This window comes from Cetorhinus maximus, chromosome 2 (genome assembly GCF_964194155.1).
Source record: "Cetorhinus maximus chromosome 2, sCetMax3.hap1.1, whole genome shotgun sequence".
In the NCBI taxonomy this organism is placed as follows: Eukaryota; Metazoa; Chordata; class Chondrichthyes; order Lamniformes; family Cetorhinidae; genus Cetorhinus; species Cetorhinus maximus.
This window is the reverse complement of record NC_135880.1, coordinates 96,091,815-96,111,178: the sequence shown is the minus strand read 5'-3', so window position 1 is coordinate 96,111,178 and position 19,364 is coordinate 96,091,815. Positions and strand designations below refer to the sequence as shown.

The 19,364-nt window shown below is 37.8% G+C and overlaps 1 protein-coding gene across 3 annotated transcripts in view; it reads left to right on the top strand.

Moving 5' to 3' along the window:
* Positions 1-17,305, top strand: part of carnmt1 (carnosine N-methyltransferase 1) — a 36,132-nt gene extending 18,827 nt beyond the window's left edge. Inside the window, exons 8-9 of one of the 3 annotated variants that reach the window (XR_013580058.1) lie at positions 6,012-6,115; positions 12,121-12,139. Coding sequence is in view for 1 of the 3 variants with exons in the window: in XM_078567214.1 (XP_078423340.1) it covers positions 6,012-6,115; positions 12,121-12,261 (245 nt within the window). In the remaining 2 variants the exon portion in view is untranslated. Of the gene's footprint in view, positions 1-6,011; positions 6,116-12,120 lie in introns of those variants that run through there. The other 2 variants (XM_078567214.1, XM_078567246.1) reach the window with 2 other exon arrangements.
* Positions 17,306-19,364: the final 2,059 nt, after the last annotated feature.

Sequence of the window (19,364 nt, the reverse complement as noted above, 5' to 3'; positions counted from 1 at the left end):
AATATCCATTTCTTACTCTCTTTCCTTGACTCTCACTCCCTAACTTTCCTGCCTAGAGGCTGTGGTTTTTCTCAGTCAAGTGCTTACCTTAGTAAGGCATCAATGCGCTCCCTTCTAATTAATTAACAAAGGGAGTTTTTCTGCCTGACGTGTTCCGTGAGCTCTTTTTTTAAATTTATGCCTACTTATTAACAGTCTTAGAATTGCTGTATACTCTTTTAAGACATTACAATATGGAATCATAGCTCCTACTTAACAAAGAGTAAAAGCTAAATCGTTCACAGTATTACATTAGCACACTTTTAAGTCAACCTGATTAACTTTTTCCTTATACTATACCAATATGCTTTACTTTGCATATGTGCCACTAAACCCATTTGACATATCCTAACTTGTAAGCTTAATTGGTCCAACTCCTTTAGAATTATGTGAATCCCTTAAACTAGTTATCTGGGTATGATTATAAGATTACCACAATCTTTCATCAAATTATACTGTACAGCTGAAGATATAACTATTTAAAATTTACATGTTTTATTTGTTCACACGTAAAAGATTCATTTGCCAGCAATGTTTAATTGTCATGCATTGGCCAGGTTATTGAAATATTGAATCAGCCATTCACTTTCATTTGTTAGTCACTGGTTGAAAGAGTTATATTTCAGGGCCCAATGGTAATACTACTTATGCGTCCAAACTATATAATTTAAAATCTCAGTTATGAGGTTGTCATCAGTTTTGTTTTCCTTGATGAAATCACGGTGATTTAATCCTTGATGAAAACTGTATTTTTGTCAGCAAAGACAACATTTGAAACAATTTTTCTCATGAAGACTATAGGTGAAACAAAAGAGCAAGACTAAAATTATTTCACAAGCCAAATGTTCACAACCTTTGAAGCAGATATGAGAACAAACTAATAAAGATCCTTATTTCCATTTAAGCACCATTTCATTATTTCTCAACATTAGTTGTAACTTGGGTATGAGATGTAAAATAGTAATTATGGCATTTTTAAATGTAAAGACAAAAATGCCAATTTTTTTTTTAAAAACTTAGAAATTATGGACTGTAAGAGTTTCAAATAAAGTGCCAAAACTAAAACTGAGGTGTCTAGGACAAACCAGCATTTGTTGTGATATTATTATGGGTCTATCCTAAGAATAATAAAAATCCCCACCTCTTGCTTACTTCCCGTTTTTCTTTCCTTTGTCTTTCTCTGCTATTGACTCCCTTCATTTGCAAACTTGAAAATCAGGAGCACTAGTATGAATAATGCTATGAATATTCAAGTAGCCTAATGTATCCAATTGTATATATGTACAGAAACGGTGGACAGGGGAACACTACTTGCTCCACATATTTGTGATTCCTTTTAATGTCATCATTCACTCTATACCCACCCCCAACGCCAGCAGCCATGTAATCACCTGGGAGAGGCAAAAAATTATTTTAAAATGGCCGATTCTGATAGGAAAATTTCCCTCCAATCCCCTTAAGCAAACAAAGCTAGTTCAGAAGACCACATTAACCATGATTTATATTACTTACTATCTCATCTTTTATACATCATGATCTGTACCCCAGCCATAAACAGGTCCAGCTCTTTTTTGAAAGTATGCAACAAATTCACACTCAACTCAAGGCAGTAACTTGTTAAATAGAGCTACAGTGGCTTAGGAAAGGAAGAATTTCCCAACATCTGACCTAGTTCTACCCTTGTGTAACTTATGCATATGACCCCTAGTTCGCCCAAACCATCTAATTGAAATGTCATCATGAATCCAATCTAGCCCTTTTAATTATTTTAAACAGCCCTTTTAATTATTTTAAACACCCCTATCAGATCATCTCAGATTCTATGCATTTCTAAAATAAATAACCCCTGTTTTTTAAAGGTAAACAGAAAATGCTGGAAAAAGCAGAGAGAGAAACAGTTGATGCTATGACTTTCATCACAGCTAGAAAACACCAGAGATGTAACAGGTTTGAGCAAGTACAGAGGCAAGAAAAGGGAAAAGAGGCAGGAGAGGAAAGGGTGGCAGGCAGGAGTGATTTAAAATACAAAAGGTATGATAGTGCAAGACAAAAGTGAGTGGTAAAGGAACAAGTGAAGAAATAAAAGGCTCTAGAGGAGCTGCAAATGATAGAGCAACATCATTACCAGGAACTGTTGTCTGATAAAATGGGAGAGCGGTTATGGTGTAAAATTGTTGAACTCAGTTTTGAGTTTGGAAGTTATAAAGTGCCTAATCAAAAGATTTTCTCACAATCTTATAAGAGTAGGTGACGTTCCTTGAGCTTGCGTCAGCTCCACTGGAACAGTGTAGGAGGAATGGTCAGAGTGGCAGTGAGGCAGAGAATTAAAATGGCAACAAGAAGCTGTGGGCAGAACGGAGGTATTCACCAAAGTGATCTCCAATATGTGTTTGGTCTCCCCAGTGTAGAGGAGACTGCATCGTGAACTGTCAATACAGCATACTAAGTTGAAAGAAGTACACGTAAATAGCTATTTCACCTTGAAGTTGTATTTGGGACCCTGGATGGTGGAAGGAAGGAGGTGAAAGGGCAGGTGTTGCGTCTGTTGCTGTTGTGGAAAGGGGAGCAGGTGTTGAGGGTGATGGAAGAGTGGTCAGAATGTCATGGAGTGAACAGTTACTTTGGAGTGCTGAAAGGGGATGAGGTGATGCATTTGATGATGGCGTTATACTGCAGGTAGCCAAAATGGCGGAGGATGATCCATTGAATTTGGAGGCTGGTGAGGTGGAAGACAAGGACAAGGGGCACCTTATCTTGTTTTGATAGGAAGGAGTGAGAGCAGTAGTGCAAGACCTGGGATGGACCAAGTCAAGGGCCCTGTCAACCGCGGTGGAGAGGAATCTTCAGTTGAAGGAAAAGGAAGACATCACGAGCAATGGTGCGGAAGTTGGCATCATCAGAACAATGTGACGGAGACAGAATAAATGGGAAGCTGGACTAAAGTCATTACAGGAAGCAGGGTGGGAGGAAACGTAATCAAGGTAGTTACGGAAGTCAGTGGGCTTATAGTAGATGTTGGTTGACAGCTATCCCCAGTAATGGGGATAGAAAATTTGAGGAAGGGAAAGGAGGAGTTGGAGTTGAGCTATGTGAAAGTGAAGGAGGAGTGAAAATTTGAAGCAAAGCTGATTTAATTTTTTTTCAGTTCTGGGTAAAAGCAGGAAGCAACACCGATACAGTCATCAATGTATGGGAAATAGAGGCGAGGGAGGGGACTTGAGAAGGTCTGGAATATAGAACCCCACAAAAATGGCAGGTGAATGAGTCATAATGCTCATTCGGAGAGCAGGTGCAGACACGATGGACCGAATGACCACCTTCTGCACTGTTACAACACTGTGATTCTATGAAAAAACACAGCTAGGGTCCATACATGGCACCATAATGGCATCTTTTATTTGGAAGAAGTGAGAGAAGTCAAAGGAGAGAGATAGATGCCTGTTCATGAAACAATAGCGATGCCCTTGTCAGTAGGTTTGATGATGTCAGCATTGGATTTGAGAGAAGAGTGCTGCAAGTTCAGAGGGAGGTAGGTTAAAGAAATTGAGATGGCTGATGTTAAGCTGGCAGTTCCCAGTGAAAGGATCTAGAGAGGTTAAGAAGCTATAGAGAGGGGTCCAGGTGGAGTGAGAATTCTGAAGATGGGAGAAAAGGTGCAAGGAGAAGACTCACCAAAGAAGTGAGCGCAGAGGTTAAGGCAACAGAAGAATGGCTCAGCTTTCTGCCGAGCTCGAGAATTGTGTCATTAAGGTGGTCTAAGCTGGGTATCATTCTATTAGCCCTCTTCTGAACCATTTCTAAAGCCTCCAAATCTCACCATGAAAGAGGATGCTGTATTGCAACTGAATAAACCAACCAAAGTAATACAATGAAAAGACTGTATTTTGATTTATATTGAATCATCTGGCAATGCAGCCGAATACCTTGTTTGCTCTGGCTATCACTTCACAGCATTGTGAACCATAAAACGATTGAGCACCTTTATCTCTTTCAACAGACTTCAGTTATGTACTCTGTAAGGTGTGTATATTTGGCGTTGGCTCTACCGACATGCACAACACTACATTTATCAAAGTTAGATACCATTTGCCAAGTATGCACCATTTCCCCACTGTATCATGACCCACTTGAAGTAGTTTTTTCTCATCGTCACTCTCACAAACCTTCATGTAATCCGCAAACTTGTAGACCATTGCTTCAACATCTACATTCAGGTCATTAATGAGGACAGTAAACAGCAACACCCTATTACTGATCTCTGCAGGGAACTCTATATTGTATGTCAATGCTGCACAGTTTAGTGTTTAATGTGTGTACTAACAAAGTGCACATATCAATTAGAGGTATCAAACATTTATGATCATAGGACATGAAGCCACAAGGGGCCACAGAAAAAGTTTAATTTTATTTTCCAATATGCAGAATATAATAAAGGTTATTTCAGAGTGTGAATAAACATACTAAATACTCAAGACTTGCATTGTTCCTCAACTCTTGTAGTATCAAAAATAAATCTTGGCAAGTTTTAGACTTGAAGGACATTTTAAAATTCAGAAATGGAGCTCCAAAGACAGTATTGTATTGAAGTCCACTCACAAAATTCTTAGCGACTTGAATAGGTCAGAATTTTTGAAAGATTTGCCCCTCATCTGCAGTCCTAGACTTTGGGAGGCTGAATAGAATTTATAAGCTACATAGTTAAAGAGGACAGATGCAGGCTTAAATCTAGGGCTACCAGCAATATCTATTTGTAAGAAAAAGGTTCTGTGTAATCCTGGTGTTCTTCAAATTTTGCTGGAAATAAAACAGGTTAACTAAGTTGTGAGAATGTGAAATATAATTTCACAGCGTTGCAGGAAGTTTCCATTGTGATGTGGTATGTCATACAAAAATAGTATGTGTACAGCACTGTTAATAGCATTGTTTTTCGATACATGTTGAACATTGTTCACTGTGCAGCAATAACTGTTTAGCGAAAATCTTAAAACATCTGAATTTTTTCATTATTGTTCAACTGTTATATTAAATATTTATTATATGCTGCAGATGCTAGAATTGGATGACTGGCCACAAGTTCTTAATCTTTTGAGACATCTTTCAGGTCTTCCAAGCTCACAGATCACTCGGGTCAAAAATCTATAATTGATGAGATCACAGATTTTCTAATTTCACCTCTGAGCCCAGTACATCCCTTTTTCTTGACATTCCTCCTGCAACTGACCACTGCAGCCAAGTTGCCTAAAAAAGCCAGCTATGTTCCTCCAAAATAAATTGACATCACAGGAACAAAATAACAGATATAGAAACTTTGTTACCATGTGAACCACCAATTAGTGCTATGCATATATGATAAAATTCAAAACCTAAAATATGCTCCAGATAACCCTTTTAAATGTCACTGCATTCTAGGCATAGAATAAACAAAATATTGCAATTGTTGTTCTGCACTTCTAAATAGAATTTAGTGGTGAGAAAGACCTTATGAATGCCAAGAAGCAGCTTCAGAATATAACTGGTTAAGTGACTGTGCAGCAGTGTTTTACATCTCATGGCCATTCAGAATGCCTATTGTTCTTTGAGGATAAAGCTGAATTGGTTTTAATAGCAGCAGTGAACAGGAAGGAGTGCAGTAATTTACTTCAGTGTAAATGTGGTTAACTAATCTGGAGACTGTAGTAGCAATTTTGCTTCAAATTTTTTGAAAGAAATAAATTGCAATTTGTTCCAGACAATTCCCAACATATAATAAGTAAAACAATGGAACAAAACTCAATGTATTTCTTCAATGTTCATAACAGAAATCATGATCACTCTGAATGATTTAATGCCCAATTGAGGAAGGGACTGCTTTATGAATCGCTCTATGCACAATCCTTTGCATGTATGTGGTCCTCTGAGTAGTCTTATTCATTTGTAAACTTAGAAATTGAATGGGTTGACAGTACCACCTAACCTAAAATAATTACTCCTAGGTCCTTTGCTGTATCATTTTGAGAATATGGCAAATGAAAAATCAATAGAACTGAGTTATGAAGACATCAGGCATTGCATACTTCAATACGGATTCAAAATTGAGGTAAGACCCTTGACCATAAACATTATTGGAAATAAAAGGCGCCATTACGATTGAACAAGCCCAACGCCTATTTATCGATCAATCCACATACCCAGCTTTTCACTATATCATTTATTTTTTAAATTAGGTATCCTCAATGCATAATAAGGGAGAAACATGACAAAGCAAATACTTAGCGAAAATTTGTCATTTGAATACTGCCGCATTCAGTAAAACAAAAGGACATAAGACTCTTAATTTTCCCTAGCAAAAAGACTATATTCTTTGCTATTGAATTTGGAACAAAGCTTCTTTACAATTGTATGCTAAATTATGTAGTCACATAGACTTTCATGGTTAACTTGTGTATTCTGTTTCTAGTCCAATATTTGGTACCAACTGCTAAATCTCTAGAAGAAAGTTATCCTTATTAGAGCATGCATATAAATAAATGCTACTGATGTGTTTACATGTTCGTTTAGTATTCTTCCCAGGAGATAATAGAAACAATACTTGACAAGCTGTAAGTTGTGCAATGGCCATATAAACATAACAGGCAAAAATAAACAAGTACAATATAAACAAAGAGCCCAGGGTAAAAATGTCATCATTCAGCACAAAGAGTATATGATACATTGCTTGTGGTAAAATATATTAAGTGCCTCCACAGTTGAGACAGTAAGTTGACCTGAACTCCTGCCAAAGGTTTTAAAGGCTGAAAATATGTAGCACATTTATTGAAGATTTAGAACAGTGGTGTTAAATGACCTTGAGAGGTTGACATTATCTTTACCAGATTTGCAAGCTATTTCCACTCAAATTGCCTTATTCAGCATTTGAAACAGAGTACTTAAGTGTCACTTGAATTGCAAAGTTACAACCGTGCATTTAATGTGTATTGTGACCACAATCCCTTAGGTGGTTACAGTGGACACTTGCCAAAAGTACACGTATGTTGGTATGGAGCATCACGCTTCCAGATATAGCATGATTGTCTAAATTTGTATGGTCCCAAAATGAGAACGTAGATACGCTATTGACAGGAGCAAATAAGGTTTCAGCCCTCATGAGCACCACATCAATAGCAGTCAGACGTATAAATCAACAAGTGTGGTAGCGTCGTAAAAATAAAGGATACTTTACCTGAATATTAGCATGACATTGGATTCTTGAACTCTTGTCATTTGCAAACTCAGTTATTCCAATTTTCTCATGCTGACCTTCCATTTCCTATCCTTCATAAACTCCAATTGTTCAAAAAAAATTTTTTTGCACTTGGCTCTACAGAATCATAGAATCATTACTCACACAAGGAAGCCATTCTGAGACCATTGTGTCTGTGCCAGCTCTGCAAGAGCAATTCAGGTAGTCTCAATCCGCTGTGCTTTTTCCAAAACATTGCAATTTTTTTTCTCTTCAGGTGCTTATCCAAATCTCTTTTGTAAGCCATGGTTAAATCTGCCTCCTCCACACTCCCAGGCAGTGCATCTCAGATCGTAACTACTTGTAGCAAAAAAGGTTTTTCCTCATACCGCCATTCGTTCTATTGTAATTCACCTTAAATTGACATCCTCTGGTTCTCTTCATTTCAAAATGGGAAAAATTTCTACTCTATATAGATGCCACATGATTTTGAACACCTCCATCAAATGTCTTCTCAACCTTATTTTCTAAAGGGAGAAAAGGCACAGCTTCTCCAATTTATCCAAGTAATTCAAGCCCTTCATCACTAGAAATGTTTTCATAAATCTTTTCCTCATCTTCCCTAAAGCCTTCATATCCTTCCTAAAGTTTGGTGTCCAGAATTGGACACGGTACTCCAATTGAGGCCGAACTAGTATTTTATAATAGTTATCATGACTACCTTATTTTTGTACTTATTTATGAAGATCAGGATTCAATTTGCCTTTTTAGCCACTCTCTCAGCCTACCCTGCCACCTTCAACGATTTGTGCACAGGCACCCCCAGGTCTCACTGTTCCTGCACTCCCTTTAAAATTGTACCCCTGATTTTATATTGTCTCTCCTCATTCTCCCTACCCAAAATGTATCACTTTGCACTAGTCTACATTAAATTTCATCTGTCACATGCCCACCCATTCCACAAGCCTGCTTCCAAGTTTTGTGTCATCTTGCAAATTTTGAAACTGCCCTGTACATCCAATTTTTTAAAAATTAATTCGCGGGATGTGGGCTTCGCTGGCTGGGCCAGTGTTTATTGCCCATCCCTAGTTGCCCTTGAAAAGGTGATGTGAGCTGCCTTCTTGAACTGGTGCAGTCCATGTGGTGTAGGTACACCCATAGTGCTGTTCGGAAGGGAGTTCCAGGATTTTGACCCAACAACAGTGAAGGAACGGCATACATTTCCAAGTCAGGATGGTGAGTGGCTTGGAGGGCAGCTTCCAGGTGGTGGTGTTCCCGTGTGTCTGCTGCCCTTGTCCTTCTAGATGGTAGTGATTGTGGATTTGGAAGGTGCTGTTGGAGGAGACTTGGTGAATTCCTGCATCTTGTAGACAGTACACACTGCTGCTACTGTGCGTCAGTAGTGGAAGAAGTGAATGTTTGTAGATGTGCCAATCAAGCGGACTGCTTATCCTGGATGGTGTCAAGCTTCTTGAGCATTGTTGGAGCTGTACTCATCCAGGCAATTGGAGAGTATTCCATCACACTCCTAACTTGTGCTTTGTAGATGGTGGGCAGGCTTTGGTGACTGAGGAGTGAGTTACTCATCGCAGGATTCCTAGCCTCTGACCTGCTCTTGTAGCCACAGTATTTATATGGCTAGTCCAGTTCAGTTTCTGGTCAATGGTAATCCCCAGGATGTTGATAGTGGGGGATTCAGTGATGGTAATGCAATTGAACATCAAGCGACAATGATTGGATTCTTTCTTGTTGGAGATGGTCATTGCCTGACACTTGTGTGCCGCGAATGTTAATTGCCACTTGTCAGCCCAAGCCTGGATATTGTCCAGGTCTTGCTGCATTTGGACATGGACTGCTTCAGTATCTGAGGAATCACGAATGGTGCTGAACATTGTGCAATCATCAGCGAACATCCACACTCCTGACCTTATGATGGAAGGAAGGTCATTGATGAAGCAGCAGAAGGTGGTTGGGCCAAGGGCACTACCCTGAGGAATTCCTGCAGTGATGTCCTGGAGCTGAGATGACTGACCTCCAACAACCACAACCATCTACCTTTGTGTTAGATATGACTCCAACCAACGGAGAGCTTTCCACCTGATTCCCATTGACTCCAGTTTTACTAGGACTCCTTGATGCCACACTTGGTCAAATGCTGCCTTGATGCTGCTTCTCCATCATTGAGGATGGGGATATTTGAGGAGCCTCCTCCTCCAGTGAGTTGTTTAATTATCCACCACCATTCACGATGTGGCAGGACTGCAGAGCTTAGATCTGATTAGTTGGTTTTGGGATTGCTTAGCCCTGTCTATCACTTGCTGTTTATGCTGCTTGGCATGCAAATAGTCCTGTGTTATAGCTTCACCAGGTTGTTGACACCTCATTTTTAAGTATGCCTGGTGCTGCTCCTGGCATGCCCTCCTGCACTCTTCATTGAACCAGGGTTGATCACCTGGCTTAATGGTAATGGTAGAGTGGGGGATATGCTGGGCCATGAGGTTACAGATTGTGTTCGAGTACAATTCTGCTGCTGCTGATGGCCCACAGCGCCTCATAGATGCCCAGTCTTGAGTTGCTAGATCTATTCGAAATCTATCCCATTTAACAAGTTGGTGATGCCACACAACACGATGGAGGGTATCCTCAATGTGAAGGCGGTGAACAACCATTCACCATTATTGGTTGTTTCCTGCCATTCAGCCAATTTTGCATCCATTCTGTCATTTTCCCTTTTATTTCTTTTGTACATTGCCCCTATTTTTGTTGAACTACAATGAACTGCAACTACATTTTTTCCCCATTCATCCAACACCTGAAATATCAATTCCCTATGCTAGTTTTAAATTCCTCCATGGCTTAGCCCTAACTTATTTAAATGACAAGTTTCCTTGATTAAGATTCTTAAAACATGTGTGATTAATGTGCATGAACAATGGATGAAACTTTAATTTTCATACTTAGCAAAGGAAACAATGTGAAATTTGTGCTTTCTTGGGACCTAATTGTGTAACTGATTCATGCCTATTTTTAAGTTCCGGTGTTTTCTATTTAGATTAGCAGGGAATTCCAGTGTTTCGGGAGAATGGGCACAATATTGAGTCCAGTCTCCAGGATGTACCCAAAGAGATAATTCAAGGCCTCGTCTAGATATCTGTTGTATTGGCAGCTCATTTTGAATTTTTAAAAATTCTTTCATGGACGATAGACGTTGCTGGTAAGGCCAGCATTTCTTGCCCTTCCCTAATTGCCCTTGAACTGAATAGCTTGCTAGGCCATTGCAGAGGACAGTTAAGATTGCTGCGGGTCTAGAGTCACATGTAGATGGTAGGTTTTCTTCCCTAAAAGACATTTGTGAACCAAATGGGTTTTTACGACAATCGATGATAGTTTCATGGTCACCATCACTGAAACTAACTTTTAATTCCAGATTTTTATTAATTGAATTTTAAATTCCACCAGCTGTCTTGGTGAGACTTGAACCCTTGTTCCTAGAGCATTAACTTGGGCCTGTGGATTACTAGTCCAGTGACTTTACCACTACGCCACCGTCTTCCCACCAGACATTTATTTAAATTCAAGAACTTCTGATAACTGGTTTGAAGATATTTACCAGATTGCCTTGTTGATATTAATGAGTCTGTATAGAACCTTCAGAGTCCATCTGGAACTTGTGAAGATTGTTCAGTACAAAATTTGCAAAAATGTTTTGCATCAAGGAGCTATGGCACAACATTACCAACCCTTCGGTCCACCAGCACCATGTCTGCAGACTGAGAGGATTGGAAAATGATGATCAGAGTCTCTGCTATTTCTCCTCTCGCATCACTGAGCAGCCTGGAATACATTTCACTTGGCCTAACACCTTAATATTTTCTCCCTCACAATATTTATCCCTATGTTTATGAGGATAGGAAATTTTATGAAGAGGGGAAAGCCTATTGGCATTAAAAGCATGCACAATGCTTTGTACTGGTCTTCATCCCCCCTGCTTGTGTTCTCATCTTATTGCTCAAACCCCTTTTCCTCCAGAAACAACACTTGAGCAAATTTCTACTTTTTGCTTCGATGATCATCAATGGAAAATATTCCAAATGTTTATTATCTTTTGCGTAAAAATGAGTTAATTATCAAGAATCTCTAGAGTAAATGAGTCTGACCACTGTGCTGCAATATGTTCATGTACAAAAATTGAACCATCAAATTTATTTTTCTGTAAGTGTTTAGGGTATTTTCAAACTTTGGTTTAAGTTATTAATATCTAGGAATTTAGTATGTTAGTACTATACTGTGCTCTGAGTATAATATCAATCTTTTATTTCTGCTTTTCAGATGTCCCAAACTCTGGGGAAGGTATCAAGAATGATGGGGATAGCAGAAAGTGCTGAGAATTAGTTTTTATGTATTGGGAGAGGAGAACAGCCTTTTTCCATACATAATAAAATTAGGACAAACAAGAATGGAAGCAAATGTTGGGAATAAGAGAAGGCTAAAATAATGAGGAAGAAAAGCCATGAAACAAATATAAAACAAGATATCTGAAGAGTAAAATAGGAAATAGTCAACAAAAACAATTGGGGGGAAGCTAATTTGTTAGAAAAATTAAAAGCCACAAATAGCATGCAAAGGAATGCATTTTACTTGTGTAAATAAATGGCTTCCAATCTTTAGGAAAATTACCTATTTAAGAAAATATGCATGTAGAGCCATAGGATAAGAAAAAGGACCAAGCATCAGCTTTTCTGCGAAAAATAAAGTGGCGAATTTTCAGTTTTTATTTAAAGTCTTAGGTATTTTGCATTCCCATCTGAAAGGAATTTTTTTAGCATTAATTTCAGAAATAATTCTGAACTGTAATAAAATTAATCTGCTATTTTCTCTTGCAGGTGGAAAAGAGCTCTGTTCCGTCAACGTACACAGAAAACGACCAATCCATGTTAAAATACCTTTACGATTGTGTCTTTTTTGTAGCCAGAAAGCCTGCACATTCACCAACTCTAAATGGCTTTCCACCAATAAACAGTTGAGAAAGGAAATGTTGACTTCTTCTGTGATAACAGATTGTAGAATATAAAACTGGGAAGGAAGAGGAGTTACTCAGAAGTCTGGACAATCTGAATGACTCTAGAGACCATCGTACTCTAATAGTGCCTTTTTCTTTTTAAATCAACTTCAGGAATTCCGAATTATTTCAGCAGATTTTTTGGACAACCAGAAATGTGCAATGAAATAAAGAATTATCCATATAAATCGGCAAAAGGAGCAAAGTCAGAGAAGAGAGAACGAAGGAAGTCTGATGCATGACATCTATTTGCTAACTGCTTCAAGGTGGCAGTTGTATACAAAGTATCCTTGCCTGGTTTTTAGCTCCTGCTGTGCCCTCATACCTAGCTTCCCACTTCCTATCAAGTCAATTTGTTTCCTCCATTCCATCATTTTCAACTATTTAATGAGGGGCTGCCCTCCCCATTACCCCCATGCTGACACACACACACTCCAGCTTGGCACATTGGGTAGCTGTTTTGTAGAATCATCTGTGTATTTTCACATCTTTGATGTCAGGATGTTAATGAACTCTTACAGTTTTCAATGGGCATTGTGCTTGTTGAATATTTTGTGTGAAATTATTTTAGCTAGATACCTTTGCAGTAACAGCTGAAGTTGTTCTTCCACTTTTATAAGTGCTATTGTGAAAGCTGGAGAAGAGGAAATCACTGCATTTTGAATTAGATGCTGGAATCCATTCATTGCTGTGATTTGATTGAAACAACTTTGTCACATTGTCAATGTGCAATGCTCAAAATATGGCATTTGAATTGATGACTGACTCAGCGTTAGCATTCTTTCATGCTGCTTGGCTTTGTGGTTACTGTAATTTAAATCTCATGAGCTGCCATTATTCTTATGAAAACAACTTGTCAGGATGCATATAATTAATTTTTTTGTTAGTTCAACCTTGTTTCCTGAAAAGAATCATTTTTAAGTCTCTTGGTAATGAAATTAATGATGTGTGTATCAGGTTTGCCTTTGTTTGAAAAAGAGACTAGGGGCTATTTTAGCATCTGGCTGAACATCAATTTGGCAAAACTATTAATACATACATTCTTAGTTCCTCAATCTTTTCATCAGTGACTCTTATGTATATTAACTGTCCCTCATGTGGCAAAATTTAACTTTGTATCAGGCCATGCAAATCATGTAATTTGATTGCAAGCACCTGACATCCCTCTCTGTCCATCATGATGCTTACCACCAGCTTAAAAAATGGCAAACAGAGTAAACCCGTCCTCAATCTTCATATCTATAGAAACACATAAGCTAGAGGGTGTTTCAAGAACAAAGTATTTTAGGATTATATTAATAACTCAAGATTTGCACCTTTGTGCCCTCATGAAACTCATTGCAGTCTATCTATTATCCAACCTTAAGTCTCAACTTGACATACAGATGTTAATTCAAAGTCATGTAGCAGTAAAAAAAGTGCCATTTGTAAAATACTTTGTTCAAATGTTACAGTGTAATTTAATGATTCCCATATTATAACAAAGGTTACAACAGAATAGTCTTCTCAAAACTGCACAGTGAATGATAAGAACAAATATCACTCACTACTGTGCATTTTCTGATTAATTCTGTGTTGAGTACAGTATAATATTGATTGGTGATCAGGCATTTTCTGTTGTGTGGAGGAATTTACCCAGTAATGATTAATTTAAAAGTGTCTTGCACTAGTGAGTACCATGCCTGTAATTCTAGACTTTTTATATTGTCAAATGCATGTGGATGATCTGAAGACTGCCTATTTTTGGGTGACATTGTTTTGCAGTATATGGTCCTTAAAAAAAATCCAGCCACTATTAAACAAAACTGAACTTTTAAGAAAATATCAATTTTAAGGCCTTTACACCCACAGAATTATTCAGAATTTCTATTACTTTACCTGAAATTCACTGAGCCAATGAAGACAATTTATTATAAATGCAAACATTTATCCAAAAACACACTAGGAGCAAAGGTCCAAAGTTAAACAGTAAACAAGTACAGGTGTAACGTAATGTCTTGGCGTGGAATGTTTGCAGTATCAACACCGTCACAGTATACTTTAGCAATAGTTATAACTACTTTATTGATAGGTATAAGTCTTTGTAGTTTGCTATTGCAACTAGGGTTTGTGAAGATTAAAAACTCTGAAACAGAAAAGCACTATTAATTATTTTCATGACTTTCAAGACTGTAGTTCAAATAAATCAACATACCTATTGATTTGCCAAAGCTTTTTCTAAATATCCTGAGAGACTTTTGTCATTTTCCAGTGGGAAATAATCCTAAATTTGGATTTAAAACTGTTGGCCATTATCTCTTGTTCTCCCACAGTAGAAAAAAACGGTACAAATCTTATTGAAGATTTCTTTTGCAATCCGATGCTTTCTATGTAGTTAATTTGAAAAGTGATTAGTACTAACATTATGTTGGCTATCAGAACAGTAATGTTAACCCGTATAATATCAGTAACTATCTAAAAAAGCATTTATTCAGATTCACTCTTCTGCCTTCCCTCTTTTGGAATATTTGTACCTTGCTGTAGAGAGGTATACTTCTGTTCTAGTGGGACTGGGCTCCACAAAATAGATTGTTTTTCAGACTTTTATTGCAATCCAAACAACTAAACCCCAGCTTAGGTGCAGATTGCAATTACCTTCTATTAGTTTTGCCCCTTTATTTTCCTCTCTAGAGTCTCCCACTCTTTCTTTTGCCTTTGGCAAAACTGCTTATTAGCTGGCTGCTAGAAGGTGTATTAAAGAAGCACAACTTCATTGTACCTCCATATATCCTCACAGAATAACAGCAAAGATAGGTAATTTAGTGTGAGAAATTGCAGACGCAAGTATGTTTTCCATCATTCATAGCTTGCAAGCGCTTCCCACACTTTCAAAGCCTTTAATGAGGTTTTAGCTTTGTTTACGTTTTGTTGCTAGCATCAGTAGAAAATAACATTAAATGTCCCATGAATATGTTTTCCTGTGGCTTTGCATTGCATCAAATAACCATTTCCATGATGTTGCCATGCAGAATATTTAATTGGGTCACCAATATCACCCTAGCCTGATGGACATCAGCATAATAATAATTATGCACCAGAGGTATACTGCATTGTCTTTCGGGAAAACAGATATTTTAAATTTTAGATGCAAAGTTGAATCTGAATATTGCTTTTATATGTTAGTTGCTGGAATTTTAAAATTCTTAGCTAAAATTCTAAATGAATTGCAGCCATTCCATTCACAAAGATTATGAAATGTTCTTGAAACAAAAAAAGCATTGCTAACAAAATGAGATCATTTTGTCTGCAGTGTCTTGTATTTACAAAAATATTTTGCAAAATTCTTATGAAATTACAAAAATAGCTTTACTTTTGTAAGATGTCAGCTTTGATGGCTATGCACCTTCTCCAAACAAAGAAGTTTATCAAATGCTTTTCATGAAGATGCAGTCTGTCTAAACTTAGATATAGGTTTGTCCCCCTCTCCCAGTGGCTTGGTATTAGTCAGGATTGCATTGCTCCAAAACAAGATAACAAATCTAGAAACAATTTAGAAATAAAATCTGGCTTCAAAATGAAATTGCATTATTGTTATGGCCACTGCATTTCTTGCTCAATTGCATTTTCAGCCACAATATAATAGTAAAACATTACATGGAAATTACGGAATAAACCTAGTGGCTTAATAATTCAGTTAATCTCTTATTTAAGCAAATACAATTCAAGGCATGTTGTTCGGATTGGTTTCACCTCTCAGTACTGTTGCTTCTATTGATAGTCTCGTTTAATTTTTACACCTACGGTCATAATTTTGTTCAGTTTTATTTCAAGAACTAATGGGTTGAAAAGGTCCTGATTTTTAGTAAGTCAGAATAAGGATGGTTAATATTTCCGCCAGAAAAGAAAACTGTATTAAAACACAGTCCTGGGTATACAGAGATATGAATAGCAATACATAATAAAAAAACAGAAAATGCTAGAAATACTCAGGTTGGGCAACATCTGTGTAGAGAGAAATAGTTAATGTTTCAGGTTTCAATCTTTACCCATTTCAATCGTTCATCAAAACTATATACATAGTTTTGTACAGGATTGAGAAAACTCAGAACATGTTGGCTAATTGAAGAAATTGCCCAGTTGTTTTACCTTTACTTAACCTGCCTGTGTTCTATTTGAGTATAGTACACATAAATGCATAATACTGTTTAAAGAATGCTTTCCAGTGTTAGTTTCAGCAGATAAAAAAGGTATTTAATTCTTAAATCAGTTTAATTCCTTTGAGATCTTGCAACCCACCCCAGCACTTGCAGCACCCTATTCAATGAACAGTTACTTAAAAAATTGTATAACCATTGAAGCAAATTGCCAAAACCTTGAACATCAGAAAATCAATCCTATTATCTTACATGTCAGAAATTTTGCTTTCACCAATTCTTAAATTTTATTCTGCTGAAATTGTTAATCTTTATGAATGCAGTAAATGGTTTTGGAAATAGAAAATGTGGTTTACTATTTTCTATTGATGTTTGTGGTTATCCCATCAGTACAAAGTAGTGTTTACACCATTTTGACTTTAGGATCGTCACAATATGCCAGTACACCATTAAGTATTAAAGATGATCACATGATCTGTTTTATACTACAGTAACCATAAAACACATGAATAGAAAATAGATTATGAAGATCATAACATCCTTTTACTTGAGTAACATGTTTCCAGGGTAAGAGATGGAAATAGTGTTTCATATTATCACAACTATATCTTTTAAAACACTAGTACTACAAAAAAGTATGTTGTGATGGCTCAGTTCAGCAAAATATAGTCATTGCACCTGCCTCTTGATGGTTTCCTATTATTTGCAGACAACTGCTTTATTTTCCCACTATAGTCACTATTCAAAGTACAGTATTTTGGACCAATACTTGCAAATAAACAGCACAATGCAGATGCCCATTGGAGTAACTCCATTTCTGTAAAACAGTTTTACCAAATGAATATAGTAATGAATTCCAATAAAATATTTTATTAATACCTGTCTAAAATTGTTTCCTTTGTACTGTACACAACTGATTTAAATATAAAATATTTTGTTAATTATAACTTTCTCATTTGTCCAATCTTCACAATGGAAATGCACTTCCATTTTCCTGTAAGGGAAACTTTCATATGGGCTCCGACCATGAAAATTCAACTCAGTGTCTGGTTTTATTAGCGCTATTGGTGGTGTTTTGTCTCCAAACAGCATCTGTACATGGGATATAACACTGGTACCATCCATGCTGGATGCTATATTGATGAGGTCATTAGCGCACGTGCAGGGAGCATCTGCTGGAAGCATGTAGTATAGGCGTATTGTGACATCAATCAGCATGTAATACCTGATGGCAATGCTGTCAATTTGGAGCTCGATACTCAATCCATCGTCCTCTTAAATCGTGCATAGGTATACATGTGTTCAGCAGCAGGAAGCTGTCAGTTATTTAGAGGAATCATCAAGTTCAAATTGCTGATTTTTCAATTGGCTCTTGCTGAAGTTGTCAAGAACCAGTGGTTTTCAGAGTTATTTAACTTTGCTGAAATCTACAGAGAGTGATGTGGCAAGTACTAAAGGGCTTTGTCCTGACTTCAAGGATTCTGCAAGAATCACTTGTTCTCGGACATGGGTGAGTAGTATGTGCCTTCTTCGCACTACAACGTTAGAGAATGAGTATGGATAACATGGAACAGGACAAGCTGATAGGAGAGGAGGAATGGGGGGGACTCTCAGCAGGAGGCCATATCCACTCGGGGTGTTGAAGGAGCAATTCTGCATCAACCTCAGCAAGGAACAATGTGTCAGTTGTTTCTGCTTTACTAAGATTGTCTTCACTGAAATATGCCACCTACTGCAGCCATAACTGCTACCTCAGAGCAAGGCAAGGATAGCACTGCAGTAGCTATGAAGGTGATCTTGGGCAATGAATTCTTGTGTCGGGCTCCTTCCAGGCTGGAGTAGGCAATATTTGCAACATCTTCCACACTGCTGTTGCATATGGGAGGTCACTGAGGCTCTATTCCAAGCATGAATAAATATTTTCTTGCAAGAAAAATGTAGGTGGAGCAAGCAGACAGCTTCACGAGGATTGCAGGCTTCCCTTTCATGCCAGATGCTATTGACTGCACCTATGTTGCATTATGGGCACTGCAATTCGACTGTGAGATGTACTGCATCTGAAAGGGTTCCACTCCCTCAATGTTCAGCTGGCTTGTGACCATACAAAGCGTATCATACCAATCAGTACTTGGTAACCTGGCAGCAGTCATAATGCCTTCATTCTGTAGCAATCTGCTGTGGTATCTGCATTAGAGCCATGACAGAAAACCAAAGGGTAGTTGTTGGACGATAAGTGCCAACCTTTGACAATATGGCTCATGACTCCAGTATGCAACACCCACACATGAGTAGCATTCATATAACAAAAGCAAAATGCAATAAGCACAACATTGTGGTTCTTAAACAACACTTCTGCTGCCTGGACCGCTGTGGAGGAACCCTGCAGTACTTGGAAGAGCACATCTCAAGATTCATGATGATATGCTGCTTAATGCACAAGCCTGCCTTCATGAGGGCACAATCTTTGGCATAGAGACCACCTGAGGAGAAGGATAAAGGAAGGATGCAAACAACACCATCCTTTTCTGACTAGGATGTATATGATCAACTTATCTAACTGCAATGCCAATGCAATGCCAATTGCCCATTTGCCTTACCTCCCCTCTGTTACAGACACAATGCAAAAATAAAAGCCATCATAAAATAAAATTCCAAACCAAATCTATAAAACAAACTCTGCCATTATACAAACAAATGTCAACTAATCTCCACCATGTATTCCCTTAGTGCCTGTTGTTACGACCAGGATGGAAGGAGTGCACAGTTTCTCTCGCTGCATTACTCTACAGGTTGCACCATAAGTGTAAATATTTAAAATCACTCACCAAAATGGCCAATTGTTTAACTTTGCTACTGTTACACCCAGAATAAGAGACTTTAACCAAGCTTCTTTAAATAAACTCAGACTAGTTGATTTATAATGAAACAAAACTTT